At 38.4% G+C, this 19,688-nt stretch overlaps 1 protein-coding gene across 1 annotated transcript in view; it reads right to left on the bottom strand.

Moving 5' to 3' along the window:
• The window catches only part of EPHA6 (EPH receptor A6), a gene marked incomplete at its 5' end in the record, with an annotated part of 487,187 nt that overhangs the window by 115,123 nt on the left and 352,376 nt on the right, over positions 1-19,688 (bottom strand). The window contains 5 exons of the mRNA XM_082057768.1: positions 901-1,026; positions 4,784-4,854; positions 8,836-8,944; positions 18,667-18,829; positions 19,253-19,300. Of these exons, the coding sequence (XP_081913894.1) occupies positions 901-1,026; positions 4,784-4,854; positions 8,836-8,944; positions 18,667-18,829; positions 19,253-19,300 (517 nt within the window). The remainder of the gene's footprint in view (positions 1-900; positions 1,027-4,783; positions 4,855-8,835; positions 8,945-18,666; positions 18,830-19,252; positions 19,301-19,688) is intronic.

A 19,688-nucleotide genomic window follows, 5' to 3' on the forward strand; every position in this document is an offset into this window, starting at 1 on the left:
AGATCCCTGAAAACACAAGGTGGCACGTTATGTCCCTTAGAAAAAAAAATATACATACAGGATTAATGAGCTTCTGCAATTTATTGTCAACTAGCTGTGAAATGGCCCACAGCCCAAATGAGATATTCTCAGCTGAAGGTAAACACCCCATAGGCAAGAACAGGGTCTAAACCAATTTTTTAGATGTAATTTTTCTCTGTTCCCACCATGCACGTGGGCAAAGACAAACAAGGATGTAGGAAGAGAATATGCAGCTTTTTTTCCCATTCATCCTGCTTCCTAGATCCACAGCACCTTTCATACCATCTAAACCTTTTCATCAGAGCTTCGTTTTTACCCTCGCTGCCAATGACCCTCCTCTACACAGCTACAGGAAAGCCTGTCCCAAGCCAGCCTCTCCTCTTCCTGCTTGTACTCCTCTTATTCTCCATTAGAGAATACTTTTTTGCCAAGTCTTTTATACTCTGATCTTATTTCCCCCAAGAAATAGATTCTGATCTAATCTCCCCCTCAGTGACAGAGAACATGTGACACTATGGCAAATGCTGAGTGACGCAGTGTTTTGATTATATTTGGAACAAAGGAAAACAAAACCAACCCCATCAAAAAACCAACCCTACTCCAAAAATTGGTCAAGCTTTAAAAAAAGTTTGGGATAAATCTATTACTTCGGACAATCTGCCTCTCAACTCCTTATTTGAATATACCCACATTTAGAACATTAGACAAATGCAGTATCTCATGTACACCACACCTGAGAGTGAACTGGTGCTATCAGAGGTGCTATCAGAGAAATATGTCCACATTTTGTACTACACTTGACCACTTGCATTATCCTGGTAGCTTGAGAAAAGCATCCTATCCATGCTGAGACATTTTTTAAAGTGGGTGTACTATTACCTGCCCCAATAACTCTCTCAATACGAATTCTCGAAGGATCTATCTCCTTGGCAAACTCATGGACAGCAAGAGATGGATCTTCATATGTGTCTGGATCAATATATGTTTTGATCCCCGGGAACCGCACTGCAAAAAAGAGAGAATACTAGGAATCAAGCATACTTTGACATTCAAGCACTGCAATAATATGGTTTTCTAATTTTTTTATTTTTTTGGTTGACTAGACAATTGAAACAATTGGAAACAACACATTGTATCTTCAACATTTTTAGTTCCAGAACCCAGTAATGACCCCAAATTACTAATGCTTGCTACTGATTTCACAAAAGCTGACTGCAGAATGCACGAGTTGTCCCCATTTGCTGGCAGCACCAGGCTTTCAAAGACTGACTAGACACAGACTTAGTATTTCCTTTCATCATCCAAGTGGCTTTTTCAGGTGAGACGTTAAAGACATGGGTGTTAAAGAGCACTTGAGAGAACTGGGGCTGTTTAACCGGGAGAAAAGGAGGCTGAGGGGAGACCTTATCACTCTCTACAACTACCTGAAAGGAGGCTGGAGCATGGAGGGTGTTGGTCTCTTCTCCCAAGTAGCAAGCGATAGTACAAGAGGAAATGGTCTCAAGTTGCGCCAGGGGAGGTTTAGATTGGATATGAGGAAAAAATTCTTCATGGAAAGGGTTGTCAAGCACTGGAACAGGCTGCTCACAGGGCACTGGTTGAGTCAACATCCGTGGAGATGTTTAAAATGCATTTAGACAAGGTTCTTAGGGACATGCTTTAGTGCTAGAGTTAGGCTACATTTGAACTTGATGATCCTGAGTCTCTTCCAACTGGAATGATTCTATGATTCTATGATTATAACTCCATAGACAGAGGATAAGCCTCTGCCAACCCAATACTAACAAATGCTTTCAAAAGTACTGGCTGAAACTGTGAGCAAGGTCCTGCTGGACTCTGCTCAAATTTCTTGAGATGCTCTAGAGACCAAAAGCATGGATACTTCTTCAGGATTGATGCAGTGCATTGATACATCAAACATCCTTTCAGCTCTCAATGACAACTAATAAAGGGTATTAGTGTAGAGAATGAAGAAAATACTGGTACTAGTTTCTCTGAAACAGGTCCCAGAGTCTATCCTGTCCCACAGGAAAAAAAATCAAAGACATTTGGTAAACTCAGTCTTTGCTATTCAACTGATAAGATAGTGTCAAACTCTTATGCTGTTTTATCTTTGTGTCACCTGAATGTAAGCACCTCCTGAGGTATAGCATTTCAGACAGGAAAATTAAGAGGACAATAAAGCTTTTGGAAACTCCTCCTTAATAAAAACTAACAGCCCTAGCTAAGTTTTAAGGAAAATGCTATTTTGGGTAAGATTTTTCTTATTGTAAGCATTTCCAAATGCTTTTGACTGTTTTAGTCTGAAGAGGCTCCTTGGTGTCTCTGCACTTACCTGCCATCCTTAAGAAATGCTTCAAGTACAGCTGGTAAATCTGGAAAATGCAGCAAGTGACAAAAGAAAATATGAGTTCTGAGCTGGTCCCTTGAAAGAGTGTCTACAGGGACACCAAGTGAGGACTCAACGATATGGGGAAAAGAAGATCCTGAAGACTAACAGTGATTACTGCCAAAGCAGTTTATATTCCCCTTTGCTGCTGCTTGGACAATTTAGGCAATCTGTCCTTTACTTTGAAAAGAGTGCCTACTAATTCACTCCTTTTATTTACAGGCAGATGGCTGAACATTCCTTTTGTGAAACAGGTCCAATCTTCGAGATCCTTTTCCCTGCAGATGGGTCCTGGAGGACTGCGCTGCTTCATTCTCTTCTGATCAGCTTGAACAACCCGTGAGCCAGGTGCAGTATAGGAAAAAAATATCCAAATCCATTTACAAGGCTCTGATAATTTCTGTCTGCTTCCTTGGAGATGACCGTGGCAATAGTGGGTTGATGCCAGATTGCTTTGGCAGGGTCCAGCAAGCCATCATTTTCTGGCACAGCTAATATCCCTTGTGTTCTCGAGTATGGCATGTCCAAGAACTTACATTGTTTCTCTTGGACTATCTGGATGGGAAAATTTTTAGGCTGCTGCCATGTGGTGATTAAGTTCTGGAAAACTTTCAATTCATTAACAGAAGTTGACGTAGATAATGCATCAACTTATCAGGATAAGAAGAGGGTACTATGGCTGGGTCCAGAGGACTTATTTTAAAAGAATGAAGTGTGTCTCAGCCTTCTTCCTGTTAACACTTGGTAGCTGAGTCTAAAGCAGCTCATTATTTGGTGAGCCTAAATGCATTAGGTGAAGAACACATGTTCAGTATATATTAATATGGCTGGGCTTCACTAAGTAGCGTGCAAAAGCTATATGGACAACTGCCAACAGAGTACCCACACCATACAGAACTGGGGAGGATACCAGGCATCATGGGATGTCATGTTACCAGCAATATCACAGACCCCTTTCTAACTCCCTTCAAAGAGTTTATTGCCCGAAATCTTCTGATTCACACTGAGCTCCCAAGGGAGAGGGGAAGGAGGAATGCAGCAGAAACAAGGCATGTAAAGTATGGACACGACAATTCTGGAAAACAGGAACAGGTGACGCTAACCGGTGCAAGTTTGCAGTGGAGCTTCTTTTAAACCGCTTCAGCCAGTCTAGGAGAGGCCACTTTCACACTGATCCCAGCAGAGACTGTGCAGCTCCACATATTGTTTCAAACTGAGGTACTGAATACCAAATCGATAGGTAGTCAGCAGTCAGAAAAACATTGCTGCTAGTACGAAGCAGCTTCTGATGGAGGCGCTGACTGCTCAGTGTAAAGGACAGAGTATTATTGGCAATACAGTCTTAGCTGTTGGGGTAAATCACAGTAATTCCTCTTTACCCTTGGTTCTATGGAGCACATACAGGAGTAGAGACTTGCCCCCTCAAGTCTGATGCTGAAATAACTGCAAATGAATGAGAAGGCTCTGAGATGAAGCTTTGTGTCAATGTGCAATACAGTCATCATTTACCCTGAAAGACACTGAGTGAGGCTTTGCTCAAATTCAGTCATGGTCTCAGAAGCATATATCAAACTTTCAATCAGGAAATTTTTCATCTTCTTTCCTTTCTGATGATGTTTGGAAACAAATGACAAACAAATCTTCCTAGAAAGTATCTTTTTATCGAGAAATGTGCCCTCTTCCTTGACAGGAAGAGCCACTTGCCTGGATATAGTGGTGAAAAAAGATTTTACTTCTGGTGACTTAGCTTCTGTCTGGATCACAGTATTTCCAAGGATGTTATCAAAATGACAAAAAAAAAGATAAAATGTAATGCCCTTTTATAAAAACTTTAAATAGCTACTCCAACATAAAACTGTGAGGTTAGCAATTTAAACTCTGTAGCTAAACTAAATAAACTAGTATGCTCCCCCCAAGAGATTGCCAGGATTTTCTCTCACTGTACTGATCAGTGAGCAGGAACATGAGGGAAGGCAACCCATTCTACTTTTTATTTCTTGGGTGGCTGGAAGTGTAGATCCCTAAAGCCAAAGAGAACTGGATAGAAATAAGCCACACAGCTAGCAAGAGCAGAATTTTGAGGCAGAGATTCAATATGGTCCAGACCAGCTGAGAATTCTAAGAAATATACGTGAAAAACTGATAAATATTTTTAATAGAATAGCAAAAAACTTTATTAACTAGACTGAAGTCAGTGAAATTGTTCAACAGGACATACAAATAAAAATAAACACCCTTGATAGTGCAGACAATAAGGAACTACTCAAATGGTCAGATTAAAACATCAAGGGCAAAAGCTGTACAGAAAACAATGAACATTCTTCATTTAAAACATGATATAGATAATATGTAACACAATGTTGAACTACTTACAATCTCCATTTTGCAAATGAGCCCTTCTTTTCTCTTCAGATTTCATTTTGGCCTTTATATACCACTGGCATCTTTTAAGAAAAACAAGTGAGGTTTTAATTAAAAAATACTTGTAATGCATAAATAAATGTACACTAAGTTTCACCTGCACTTTTATGAAAGCCAAAATTCTTTGCATTTGGAATACATATTTAGTTGTGAATCCAAGGAGAGAAATAAGCATGAAGAACTACAAACTAGATACAAATAAAAATAAATCATAGTTGAATGATTACCATGAAAATGACTACTTAAGTTCAAGTTTGATGCAATATTTTATTTCCAAGTCTGTCTCCTCCAAAGAATCCTGACACTTTAATAAATTATCGCTTCCTGCATTGTTGTTTGTTTGCATTGGTTTGTGCTAATTAAACCTTACCCTATTAACTTTCACATCCAGTGGGTCAAAAAATGCATATTTTCTTTATAAGAGAATAGTTTCTATGACTTCACTATGTTTCAGGATTTTTTTTTTCCCTGAGTAGCTCTGCGCAGCCTGAGCCAGGCACTATCTCGTGATTTCCTCTAAGACAGCAGGCATCATATAGGATAAATAATACATAGCCTGCTATGTGAATATGATGATTTAACATCTGTTGGTGTGACTGCTATAAAATTGCAAATCCCTGGCAAACACCAACAATCTCTGTGGATGCTCATGAATTGTTAGCAACCTTACCTGCAAATGCATATCTTGGAGAAAACTGCCACATGGCAAACTTTCAGGTTCCTTGGAATGAAATCTGCCCCAGCCTGAATGCTGCCTACCTGCAGGGCTATTAGTGCTGATTAAGAGGGTCACATGATAGGAGCAACTGTTTCAGTCAAGAAAAAGCAAAATATTTGCTCTCAGTCTTAAGGCTCTTTCTCACTTACTGAACAGCCTAAGAAGTATGATTTAGAGGGAAATCTTTTGGTCTAAGGGCTAGGCTGAGGGCTGTTGGGGCACTGACATCAGTGAAGAGCAGCAGCGTCTGTGGACATGTGGTTTGGTGTACAGACATTCAGCTCCAAGACCAGACTGAAGAAAAATGACTGGCCTCCGTGTGTTCACTATCAGACTTATTAAGTAAAACAAACTATAATTATAGATAGTATATCCAGTAAAATAGTAACAACAGAGATATCAGAAATATGTCAACATGAACACACGCACTTCATTTCAATGATTGATTTAAACTACTGAAACAGAGTACGATCACTCATAAATTCATTCATTGCTACAGAGGAGATGATGAACACCTGAAGGGCAGAAACTTTGGAAGCTGTCATAATTGGCTGTGATTTGTAAGGCCCTTGTTTCCATAGTTATGCACCCTTACAGAAGGAAATAGCAACCAGCAGATTCTCAGCTCCTGTGGGAATCTTCAGATTGTACACTGGTTGCTGGGACCACTAAGTGTGCCAGTGCCATTTTTAGGACCTGAACAACTGGTCTGTAGGGTGCCAACTGCCAAGAACACTGAGCACAAGCTCTTACACTTCAAATGTCTGACAGAGGATATAGTCAAAGAAACAAGGTTTTAACCCTCTGAAGTATGCATATGGCCCCAACGTTTGACTACAGAAGCCACTGAGTAATCACCAGCAGAGGGACCTTCCAGCTCCAGCTCCCCATTCCCTCTAAGTGTTGGCTACAGAACAATTGGAGGGGAATCATTTCTGTAATGATAAGGATAAATCATATTGAGCATTTTCTGGAATTCAGCCAAGACCCTTGTCTCACTGCATATCCCGCACTTCCAAGTCACTGTCATTTTCATTTTTCTATCTGTGATCGACAGCTCTGCTTCCTGCTTGCTCTTGGTGGATAATCACTCAGCGAAGTGCAGAGGCAGGTGCTCATTTAACCCAACCTCTCCACTCTGAATAGACTCATCAGCAGCCCTGTGACTCGACAGCTCATCAAATTGCTAATTCCAAACAGTGAAGCAGAGTACATCTGTAGGGTACCAATCCCATTTTTCATGCAGAAATTTGCCTCCAATCCAAGAGTAAATTGAGTATTTATTCAAAATTTTCTTGCTCTGTCTTCTGCTGAATATACTCCTATTGCTGCATTTAAGCAGCACTTCAAAATGAATTCATATCTTACATAATTGAAATGGTCCCATTGAGTAAGATGTTAGAAAGCTAAGAGAATCACTGATATATTTAACATTAGCAAACAGGAAGAATAAACCTGGAAATAAACTAATTTCCATTTTTTTTTCATTCCTGATTTTAGTGCACCTTTTTAAAAGGAAGAGTTTGTGTTATGTTTCAGGATTCCACATAAGGATTCCACACAATCATTTCCACTGGTAGGACTTCACTTTCTTTTCAAATGAGGGGTAATGCTATACCAACAAAACAGAAACTTAATCACAAATATGAAAGTGCAGCACTATTTATTGAAATCAGCCCCATCTGTGACCACCATTATCACATTCAGAGGAGTCAGTATAACATCTTTTCTCTAATGTGTTAATACTGACTCTAAACCAGGACAGGAATATTGCAGAATCCCATCCCAGTTCGGGATTTTTTTCTGTCCCCAAGCCAGGTAAGAAAAAAAAACTCCATGGAGAATCCTCTTCACATGGAGGCTCTTCCACTGGATGTGATTTTGCATCTGAAAGAGGGCGAGGGGAAAAGGGTAGAGAGGTGCCAGAGCCCACACAACCCCCATATGGAGGTTACTTCAGGAGCTATGAGCCAAACTCATTTGTTCAAAGGCCCAGACCTCTACAGAATATCAGTCTGGTTTGGGGCCTTCTTGATCCATGGCAGAATTGTAGTGTCACTAATGTCTCACAGAAGAGACAGGAATATAATCTCTTTGTCCTTTTGACTTCTGCTTTGCTTGCCGGTGGAAGCAGGTGAACTCCTGAAATCAGACAGGAAACACCCAAAGGCTCATTGAAAATGGAAACAAGGCACCATGGAACCAGCTACGCCTGTGAGAATCCAAGCATGTGAATGGACTGATGTTCCAACCTCTATGTGCATTTTTTAGCAAGTCCAATTAGAATTTGTGAGATCCCATAAAACCTTTGGTGTGTAATTGAGCATGGCACCTGGCCATTCAAATCAAAATGCTTTCTCTCCCAATTTGCCTAATGTCATTATTTGATCCTGATCAACACATCAACTGAAGGAAGGTAGACAATCAGTGCTGTACTAAAAGAATTGAAAGTAAAAGAATCAGGGTAGTTATAAAAAACAATCGCTCTCCAGACTGGTGAATTCCCCTACCACTGCAACAGTACTGCTGTAACATACACTTAATTGGGATATCTTCAATCCAATTTAAAAAAAGAAAAAAAAAAAAGCCAAAAAGCAATAACACAGGACCTTAAGAAAGCTGTTTTGTTTTCATCAGTGATATCACAGGCAGTAGAATCATATTAGTATTTTGGAGTAAAGTTTTCCTTAGTTTAATTTCATTATATAATTACTATATTTTCTCTTAACAGACGCAGAAATGTGCATATGAAATAAATACAAAATTGTGCATGATTTTTCCTACAAAGTTAATATAGTACAAGTAATAATACATTGCCCACTCAAGTGCCTTTAGCAAGCTACACTGACAACCACAAGACATCAAAAATTCTAAGGTTACAGTCTTTGCAGCTTTGCAATTGACAGTTAGGAGATTTTACAAAAAATACTGTGGGTTTTTTTTTTTTTAATTTTTTGTCTTCTTATGTCAGTCTTGAGGGCGCAGTTACATTGTATTTTTAAATTCTTGCTCTGCAGGGAAGAGGACCAGAAACTTATTTTAAAAGCAATCAGGCTATTTCCTGATTTCACATAGTTGCTAAGCTCCTCAAACTGGGTTTCTATGAAAAACACTCATAGAGAACTGTGAATATGAGCACTGCTGAAAAAAGTGGACATTCACCCTGCTATGCCTAACCCTTATTTTACCACTGAAAATCTGGTGAATGACTTAGCTATTATTCTTAAATTCTTAGTTTTGGATTACTCTAACCCTGAGTAAATGAGAACACTGTAGTATTAATTACCTCCCAGTGATCAGGAAGAACAAAGTGAGGATGACCAAGAGAGTGAATCCACCAACAGCAGCAGTAGCGATTACAAGAATCTGTCCCTGTTCCGCAGCCATATCAGAAGCTGAAAAAGAAGCACAAAGAAAAGAGGTTAATGATCCATATCCCAGGCTTCTTGAAAAATGGGTGCTAACATTCCACTGGTCAAATATTGCAATTACTCTGTAATAGTTTCTTCGGTGCTTGGAATGGACAACAGATGCAAATGTGCCTGTTAAGTGAAAAAACATAATCCACGTCTCAGCTATGATGAAAGGGAGAAAACGTTCACAGGTTTTTAAAAACAGAAGCTGGAATTATCAGGCAGTTTTAATTTACTAAAGTTTGTATATAACAGTCTTTTTGGCACAAAACTAGAACGTATCTTTCTTTAGCTTTATTTAGCTTTATCTTGCATCTGCTTCAGAACTCCTCTTCATCCAACTGTCCCAGTTAAGTCAGCAGCAGTGCTACATATGCAAGATATATTAAACTGGCTTCAGGAGAAGGCAAAACAGAAAAAGCACACTTAATGTGTAGCCTCACGCGCTCTTCTGTATGTCTGGTGTTTATTTTAACTGTCACAAAACGTATATGGTTTTACCTATTGTGCTCTGGTGACTGGCAACACTGTAGTTGAAAACATGAAAAAAAAATATTTTCTTATGCCTTGTTCTTTTCTCTGTGTTTTTTGTAGGAGGTTTATGAGTTAAAAAAGACCATCTGAAATTATCCAGTTTCTAGGCATCTGCTCTTTTCATTAATTTATTCTGTATAATATTAAATCTCTACACTGACAAAGTACCTCCTTACGGTCTGGTTAGTCCTCACTGTCCAAGTACTACATAAGCAGAAAAAGAATTATGCTCAGTTTTATCTTATTCCTGTCTTTTTACTCCAAGGTTTTATTTCTTAAACTGAGTCACACTTGAACATGTTCACCACATGATGTTTACCTAATTCTTACTTTGTTTCCATGAGAAACATTGTTCTGAAAGAACACATACTTCTATTCAAAAACTTCTGACAACAGTAATAAACGTAGAAAAGAAAATAATTTTTACATTAATCAGGAACGTAACTTTGATTTTTTAAACTTGCAAACTGTTCTATAAGAAAAATCTTCAGATTTCTCTAGGCACCAGATGATTAAAATTTAGGGAAATCACCTAGGTTGCTGCAGAGAAAGCTCAGCAGGCTTTATTTTCTTACTTTGCAGTAGATGAAGCCCAACACAATGCACACATTGCTGCCCAAAGCCTTATACAATGCTGTTTCCAAGAAAAAGATTTGGCTTCTAAATAATATTTGTGAGTGGTTTAGAAATAAGCACTGTAAACTGGCTTTGTAATAGTAGCAGAGCAAATGAAACCAATAGTGGTTTATGTCAAATTTTCAGCAAAAACAACTTGTTAAATTTCTGCCATTATCTTTCTGTCCCTATAATTTAATGGAGATACGCACAGGCAGTAAATTACAAGGCATTCAGTATCACTGTTCATAAGCTCTCCACAGACAAGTTAAATACATACATCTTCCAGTAAATGATGTAGCAAATACTCACTGAATAAGTAATCTCCAAAATAGTGATATTATAGGAGTGGATTCTAGTTCTGCATTGTGTTACGTTCCACGGGGTCAGATTTAGTTGGGAAAATACAACATAACAAATACCGTGTCACCCAAGTAACAATGAAAATAATAACAGGCTCTCATAATCAAAAACTGGATACTATTTTCAGATTATCAGGGGTTGTGCTAAATGTGGCAAAGATTTACAGCCGGGCATGGTTAGAAGTTGTAAATGGAGGAGGAGGTTTTAGATGAGACTCTTGCCAATCTCTGCAATGGAAGCAAGAGGACAAACTGCAGCCCTCTTTTTTCTTTAACAGGAAAAAGATGTGCAAAAACTGAATTCAGGAGGAGAAAATCAAACTCGGCTAAATTAGTTGTGGTTTTCTTCAACAGACATGCATTGCCAAGGAGACAACCCAAGGCCTTTATTCATGACTAATTAAATGTGCAAATGTAGGGACTTATTCCATGGTCCAAGGAAGAACTCTGCAGCTCTTGAGATGAGGGAAGTCATGTGTCCTGGATAACTTGTGTTGAATGTAACTGCTGTTTCTTACTGTTTTAGCTAAAATAGAATGCAATATATCAGTTTAATAATATATATTTTCTATCAGGAACCACAGTCAAATTAATGTAGGGGAGAAATTACAGACTCTGTTAGTTCTTTCCACCTCTAAGCAACATGATTTTTAGCTGAGACTGCTCATACCTAAAAAGTGATCATTCTGCTTCTCTTGTTCATATTTTACTGTGTTGCCAGAGCTTCCAGAGTCCGATATATTAGGATTTTATTTTCAAGTAGCCAAATAACTGTGAGGGGCTTTCAAGCCTGAAACTTACCAATGACCTTAATTTACTTGTCAGATAAAAATGTCAAATGACAGACAAGTATAATTGGAAAATGTGGATTTGTTAAAAACTGACAGAGAGACAGGTAAGGCAAAATGATGGAAATACTTATTTTTGCTTGAAGTGATCCTTCTAAAAATCAATAAAGGCACAGTGCTGTGAACAACACATATATAAGCACCTGCATGCGCATACACAGACTCCTCACATGCAGGTAAAAGGTTCCATAATCCACTATCTAGGCAGTGAAAAGATAGTAATCAGTGACACTCAAGAATTAAAAATTTTACAGCATTTTGCCACTCTAAATTAAATTCAACATGTCCCTTAATCTCTCTGTTTTGTTTTGTTTTGTTTTAATTTCTCCAGCTTTCTCTTAAGGTAAGGCTTAAGTTGTAAATAACAAGACCTTTAATATGTATTTTTTCTGTTATGCATGTTCTTGGACTTTTTTGCCATTTCCTGCTTTTTCCTCCTTCATTTTTCCTCTCTATCAGCTGTGCATATTGGTATATGACCATGTGTTCCACCTTAGGACTGTTCTTGATTATGCAAGACAGAAAAATTCAGTTCAAAAAACAATTATGCTAGGTTGCAAAGCCAAGGAAGTTCCCGTGACCTTATTTCATTTATTTGTATACACATACTAGAGTGTTATATTTAATCATAAAGTAGCATACAACAAGAAAAAGGGAGGATTTATTACTTATTCCAGCAGAAGATTACATAGTAGACTATAATGTTTGGGTGTCAAAACTCTTCAAATACATTGTAGCTGCAATTAATGTGATTAGTCAAAGTGGTGATCTGATTTTAAAGCTGCAGCATGTATCATACATGTACCCAGAAGTATATTATCCAGATAAACTCTTCACTCCCATTACTCTTCATGCTAAATTCAGGTTATATGCCCAAAATGACATTTGAAGTGTCTATCTGCATTGTTTCAGCTTTCTTGCTTAATACCATGTCCAGAAATTCCTTCTGCATCCAGCCTCATGTCAGTTCTGTCCCCACCATCCACTCTTCACATCCACACCCTGTCTCAGCACCACTCTGAGTTCTTGAACCAAATGTGTAGAGAAGGAGCTGGACTTTCCTGCCTCTCTGGGCTCAAAGAATATATCTCGAGTCTTCTTCACTTCCTCGCTGGCCAGACTGGAAGAAATAGTGCAGACGTTTTAGTCATGGTGCAAGAGGATGAAAGACAGAGCATCTTCTAGCTCTGTTCTCCTTTCTTTCCTTTGAGCAAATTTCTCCAAAATCTTTTAAAAGGTTGTGTATTTGGTATAAAAGGGCTAGAAGCCCTATTGACATCTGTCTTCTTTTTCTTAGCTACATCCTTTAGTTATTTCAATTTGATATCTATCAGGCAGCAGACCTTCCAGCAGACTGAAAGATAACAAAGTGACAGAAAGACAGCTAGAGAGATAATAGTGATTTGCTGTAAGACAGATAAGTGCGGACAGTGAGAACTGGAGCTCTAATAGACAGGAGCTGGCTGTCAGATGGATTCACAAGGCATTGTAAACAATGGTGCTTAAGAAGAATAGGAAAGAAAAATATAAAGTCTAATTAGGATAACCTTTACATTTTCAGAAGTGCTGCAGTTCTCTGCGCCAGTGAGCTGATGGGCTCCAGTCTAAGGGGGATATGTGGGAAAGGGAGAAGGCAATGGAAAGGCAATCTTAAAAATGACTTTTAAAAGGGAAAAATAATGTCAATACCAGCATAAGAATGCAAAACTTCTTGGTATGTGTTCACCTGAAAAGGCTTCTTTCAAGTGCTGCCCCTAACAGTTGCTTCCTGATCAGTGTATCAACGGAAAGCCTGTGCAAGCAGTTTGAGATGTGACCAAGGATGTTGCTCTTGTTTAGGAAACACAGAGGAAAAGTAAAGTCTCTGGGGCTTCTTCTGGGCACATACAGTAGAGAAATCAAGTAGGTCAAAGTGAACAGGTCCTCAGTACAGGGAAGACATGGACCTATTGGAGTGGGTCCAGGAGGCCACAAACATGATCAGAGGGCTGGAACAGGTCTCCTATGAGGACAGACTGAGAGAGTTGTGGTTGTTCAGCCTGGAGAAGAGAAGGCTCCAGGGAGACCTTATTGTGGCCTTTAAGTACTTAAAATGAGCCTGTAAGAAAGATGGGGACAGACTTTCTGACAGGGCCTGTTATGATAAGACAAGGAGTAATGGTTTTAAACTAAAGGAAGGGAGATGCAGGCCAGACATTAGGAAGAAATTTTTTACCGTGAGGGTGGTAAAACACTGGCCCAGGTTGCCCAGAGAGGTGGTAGATGCTCCATCCCTGGAGACATTCCAGGCCAGGCTGGATGGGGCTCTGAGCAACCTGATCTAGTTGAAGATGTCCCTGCCCATTGCAGGGGATTGGCCTAGATGAGCTTTGAAGGTTCCTTCCAACTCAAAACTATTCTATGATTCTATGAAATCTGGAGAACAAATGGCTGAAAATATAAAACACAGTAAGGAAATACTTTAAATGAGATGTTCTGAGGTATCCAGCGCTGACTAGAATGAACAGTAGGACTAGGTAGACATGGACAGAGATCCAACAAGACAATTTCTAAATATGAGATATGTGCCACATCATTTGTTTCAACCAGAAATTTAATTTACTATTGTCAAAACATCAACCATTTTAACAAAAAAAAAAAAAAAAAAAAAAAAAAATCTTCTTTTTGCATTGGTAATTCAATGTATTTCTAAAGATCCTAGGGACAGCTTCTCTGTTGTGGCATGAATCACAGCACGTGCTGGAAACAACATCGGACCTCTATCAGAATCAATGATTCAGAACCCCTCTCTTGAGATTTGGAGTTCTTGAAAGAATGGAGCTCAGGGTTTAAATCACATCTGGTGGCAAATCCAAACCCATGTGATTTGAGTCTGAAAAGTTAAAGACAGATTTTGTGGATGTGGGCAGAAGAGGAAGAATGTGAGAATGCAGTAGATTTGGCGATACAAGCAAGTTATCATCTGTGCCTGTGGTAAAGAAATTAAAGTTATTGTTTCATCAACATCGGATTTTCAGGCCAATTCATTTTTCACAGTCCTCAAGTTTATAAAATACTCAATCAGATATTTTATTAGCATTTCTGAATTATTTTTTTAAATTGTTAATACGATTTATGTGAAGCATGCAAAACTCTACATTGCTTTCAGATTAAAAATCATCATGTGTTTATATTTATCACCCTGTTTAGCCAAAGCACTAGTCCACACTGCACACATGCTACTTTGCCCCTTACATCCCTTCTGGAACAAGCCAACTAGTTCCCTTTCAAATTTTTTTTCCTAGTGATGGGAAAGCTGACATGGTTTCAAAACAAGCCCTGCACAAGAGAGCTATGTCACGAAAACACTGCACTGCCTAACGACTGTAAAATGTTCAATATTTTACCAATTCCTCTAGGCACAAGGGCCTCTGAGGTGATATAGTAAAAAGCAGTCCTCCAGGAAACAAAACAAAACAAAACAAAAAACTTTGAATCATCAACTTTTTATTTAAAAAAACCCCAACCAAACAAAAAATGTCTTCCATAAACAGCTAGTTAGAAGAGAGAGAGGCAAAAATAGAGAAGGGGAGAGAAAACATATTTGCTCTGGGTGAAATGACTTTTTATTCTCAGAGTGCATTTTATTTTATCCTAGGAAGGACCAGGGTTTTTTTGTGGTGCTCCTGATACATAAAACCAGGACCTATGAATGATGTTATGCTTCAATTTATAGGCACAGTAGTGGCACACGTATGTGCTAGAATGTATGAAACCCTGCAAGTTTTGCCTGTAAGGTGCTGAAACAGGGAGAGTGAATAAAATGGCAGTAAGTAACATAGTCAAAAGCAGTAGTTAAAATGCTTTGCAAAGGTATTGTTTCCCAGTAGCAACCTCTTAGCTTTAACAGCGAAGAAATGTCCGACAACATCCATTCATCCATTCTTGCTTCCTTTAAGAGAATTTTTCTACCTTTTCTAGGTAACTCCTTTTTCTTTCATAAAGGAAGTACAAATTTTACACTTTCAGATGTTCCATTTATTGGTTTCTGCAGCAGGGAGAAGAGTTCAACAGCAACATGCTTCCCACGCAACAGCTGCCTCAGTCTGCCGGTCAGAAAGTGAGGGTGCTTCCCAAAAACCAGATGAGCATTGCATGATTAAGTACCTGGTTTGTCATTGCTCCTAAGAGCTTGCCTTTCTTCTGCTTCATGCTCCATCATTAATAATTATATCAAAAAGTCTTGGTGTTCCTAGTAAGGATGTACCTAATTTTGCCCTATATAACTGAAGTGGCACATATAGTGTTTCAACCAGTAAACTGGAGATGTCGTGACACTGATATACACATCTCTCAATTGATGAACCATTGCTTTTTTACCGCTTGTCTATCACTTTAAAGAAAAATCCTAATTTTGGATTGCCCACTTTACCACTACTGAGTAACAAATTATGTCAATATTTAAGCAGGGTAGATGGAATAATCTTGTATGTTCACACAGACTTTTAAAAGACCATTTTTCCCAGCCTTCTGACAAAAACATTAGATTCATATAAAATCAGTATAGCTCACGTGAAACTAATTAAAATCTGACTAACAGAAAGACCAGAAAATGTAATTGCAAATGTGGAATTTTCACCAAGTAAGTTGTTTCTAATGGGTAGAGATGCAATGGTCTGTACTGGTCTAATATTACTTGGCATCTTTCAGAAAAATTGAGAAGAATACATATTAAAAAATCAGAAAATTTTCAGCTGAGCTGCATGCTGCCAGAGTAGTAAATGATGAAAATAGATTCCTTCACAGCTTGACTTGGACTGGTTTGTAAGATAGATGCATGCCAGCAAGGGCAAATTGACATTTACATGTACTGATATAACTATGCAGTCCAAGTCTCAGCACAACCCTCCCCAATCCTTCCATCTAAATGTAGGTCAGCATCTTGGAATACAACTGTACTAGCAAACACATTGCTATGTTATTCAGCTGTGTACGACAATGCTCTAGTTCAGGCAGCAAGTGCTTGACCTGTAAGTGAAAGAAAACTGAATTATAAGGAGGTAAGCAGTGTTAGGTCTGTTTACAGCATCATAAACAGATTTAGTTTTCCAGTTTAATTCAGTATCAGGTTCAGCTCTGATGTAATACTTCAAAAGGGATGTTAAAATTTTGAAGAGCTACAAAATGATTCAATGTTTAGAAAAACTGTGGGTTTTTTAGCGTGAGAGAGCATTTATATCAGAGGAAATACAAGAGAATTCTTAAAAATGGCATATTTAGGTGAGGAAGCACCTTTAGGTGAGGAAGAGACTTCTGATAGTATTTAGCTTTTTAATTTGGCACAAAAGGGTCACAAGGCACAAGCTAAATAAAAATAATCAGGCTAAACATAACGTGCAAGTTTTTAATGACAAAGTTTAAGCATTGGCACTATCTACCTATAAATATGGTGAGCTCGTCACTACTCAAAGACTATAAATCAAGAGTACTTGTATATGTTAGATGTTAGATTTCAATCTATTTTCATTAGGTGTCTGGAAAAGTTACAGTTACAGACACTTGGCCCATGTTATGAAAGGGCTACAAAGGAATGATCATAATGATCTGATACTGCCTCAAAGTTTAGAATAGGCCAAATTTCAAAATACTGCTGTTAGGAAGTAAGATATTTGGAGTGTAACAAGGCAACATTTGATTGGTTGCTAAGTACTGCTGCCATTGGAAATAAATAATATTTACCAGCAGGCTCTGACATTGCTTTTTAATTTTTTTTTTCCCCTTTGAAATCTAAATAAGTACTGTATAAATATTTGAATAAGACCACAGTCCTTTGAACTACCTTTTAAATTAAACTGCAGTCTTTATCTAGCTCCAAGTACCATTTCCAACAGTGGCAGAATTTCTCTTGACCTCCATCTCAGTTGATCATAAAGAAAAAATTCTTCCATCTACATTTCCTTTCAATCACACAACAAATCAAACACTTCTAGCCAGGCACAAGCTTAAGCAATAAATGTTGGTAAACAGCAAATATATAATGTCTATTTATGTTTCATTAGCAAGATTCACACTGAGTGCTTAGAAGTAATAGAGGTAATAAATGTTTAAGAGTGTCGTGAGCTCTAGCTCATCATGCAGCCCAAGGGCCAGTTGCATCAGCACAAATGAGAAGGAGACATGGGGCTGGGAGGAGTGGATGGAATCTCAGTCTCATCAACAGTGCCAATGAGAGAAATGTTAGTGGGACCACAGTCCTCCTGATTTAGATGGGCAAGTCACATTTTCACAAACACGACATAGGGACATAGAGGTTTAAGCAGCATTTACTTTTGATATGGGTTATGTCCCTGGGTGCCTAAAGACTAGTATTTATTGCATCAGAAAATGCGGATGGGATCTACTGGAATTCTTGAAAGCACCCAAGTTGCTCAACACCTATTCAAAGCAACTGGCTTAAGTACCCAGAAAATTTTTAAAAGTCCAATTAGGCATTAAGCACCTGGAAATCTATCCCTACAATATTTTTGAAATAGAAGTTAAGAAGCAATGAAAATGGAACACAAACCCATGGGTGCTCTTGAAAACACTTATGTAGTTTTGAGTTTGTATTTTAGCTTAAGCAACACGAATTCTAAAACACTAATGAAAAACATGGTATACATAATCGGTTAATTAAAGTAATTTCATTAATGAGTGTTTAGTGTTGTATCTTCTACACTAATTTTATCTCAAATGCTTGTAAATACCTTGTTTGCAGTTTCTTTGAACATGGAGGGCAATACGTGTCTTAAATATAAAATTGTTCAGAGCATGAACATCATATATAGCACCAAGGCTTTTTGCATATTCTGTAGGAATATGTGGGCTTTTTACTTCTTACTGGCAAATTTAGCAGGCTTACTGAGTGAAGGAAATGCATATACTTCTTTTCAATTATTATTACTTTTATTTGTAGAGTCTGTGAGTACTGAAAACTACAGAGAAAAGACTCCATCACTGTGGAGTCTTGGAGCTGTGTTCTTGGAGCTGGCATGAAGCTGCCAGACTAACATAGAGCCTGACTAAGGGTATTTCTAGATGTCAAAAGCAAGACTTTATTTAGGCAAAGAAAGGATCATAGAATCATAGACTATCTCAAGCTGGAAGGGACTCATAAGAAATTTTTGCAGAAGAACACGTTCTTCTTTGCTGTTATAAATCCAGAAGTCTGAGGCTGAGGCTTACTTGCTTTTTATCATACAGCAGTGGTCATCTTGTGACAAGCAAATGGAAAGGATTCAGCCATTCAAACTCTCAGTGTCTCACTGTTTTAGAATTAGATGCTACTTCTATTGTATTTGATTTTTTTTCCTTCAGTAAAACTTACTTTCATCTCCAGTTTCAAATTCAAACTTCTGGCTATAGCCGCTGTATCCTGCTGCCGTCCTGACTCTGATATGAAATATATACTTGGTGGCTGGCTTGAGACCTGTGACGATAACACTTGGAGCCTTGGACCTTGTGGAGGAATAGCTGAGCTGCTCATGCTCCTGAGGGACAAAAGAGGGGAGAAATGATATCAAGTTGAGTGGTACAAACTTTGCAAAAATGATATAGCAGAACTGAAGCTCCACTCTCTTCTCATGAATGTAAAACGTGTTTATAAAAGGAGGTGCAGGTATGGATTTCCATACTTCAATTTTGTGCTGTAGTCATAATGTATGATACGGCCTTGACTTAGATTTCAATTTTTTGTCTTAAATCTTGCTTATAGACGTATCACATCTTTGTATCTTGGGTTAGCAATTATGCTGTAGTCTAAACAATATGGAATTAGTACAAGACTACATCCACAGAAAATGGCAGCTGAATGGTAGCTTATTATTTTTGCACAATGGACAAACTAGGAGGTCATTAAATACTAGTAAGCCGTGAAGTAAAGATGTGGGAGTATTCAAATACCCGCTACTCACTTCTACCCGCAGGTAGTGCCAAAATGCCGGCGCTATCCGTGGGTAGACCTGTGGGTAAAAGAAAATAAAAATTAACTTTTTCTTTAAAGTCTGTATGTTCAACTGCTTCAGTGCTGTTGAACTTAATTTGTCTTTCCAGGTAGCTTGAATGCAGTTGCACGTGAAATTCCCTTTCACACTCTATAAGGAGAAACACTCTTTACAAAATTCCCCTGTTTATCTCCTAGCAGCTGATCCTGGGCATTTGCTGAGAATTCCTGACTCTCGCAGAGATTGCTGAGAATTATGGTGTGCAGAGATTACCAGTAATTACCACTGCAGACCAGCTGATGTGGTATGGTGACCAGACACATTGATTGTTGTGCAAAAACTAAGTGCTGCTTTGCTAGAGAGGTCGTTGACAATACCTTTACATGAGAGGATGACTTAAAAGAAG

Source organism: Streptopelia decaocto (assembly GCF_964273445.1).
Source record: "Streptopelia decaocto genome assembly, chromosome: 1".
Taxonomy (NCBI): Eukaryota; Metazoa; Chordata; class Aves; order Columbiformes; family Columbidae; genus Streptopelia; species Streptopelia decaocto.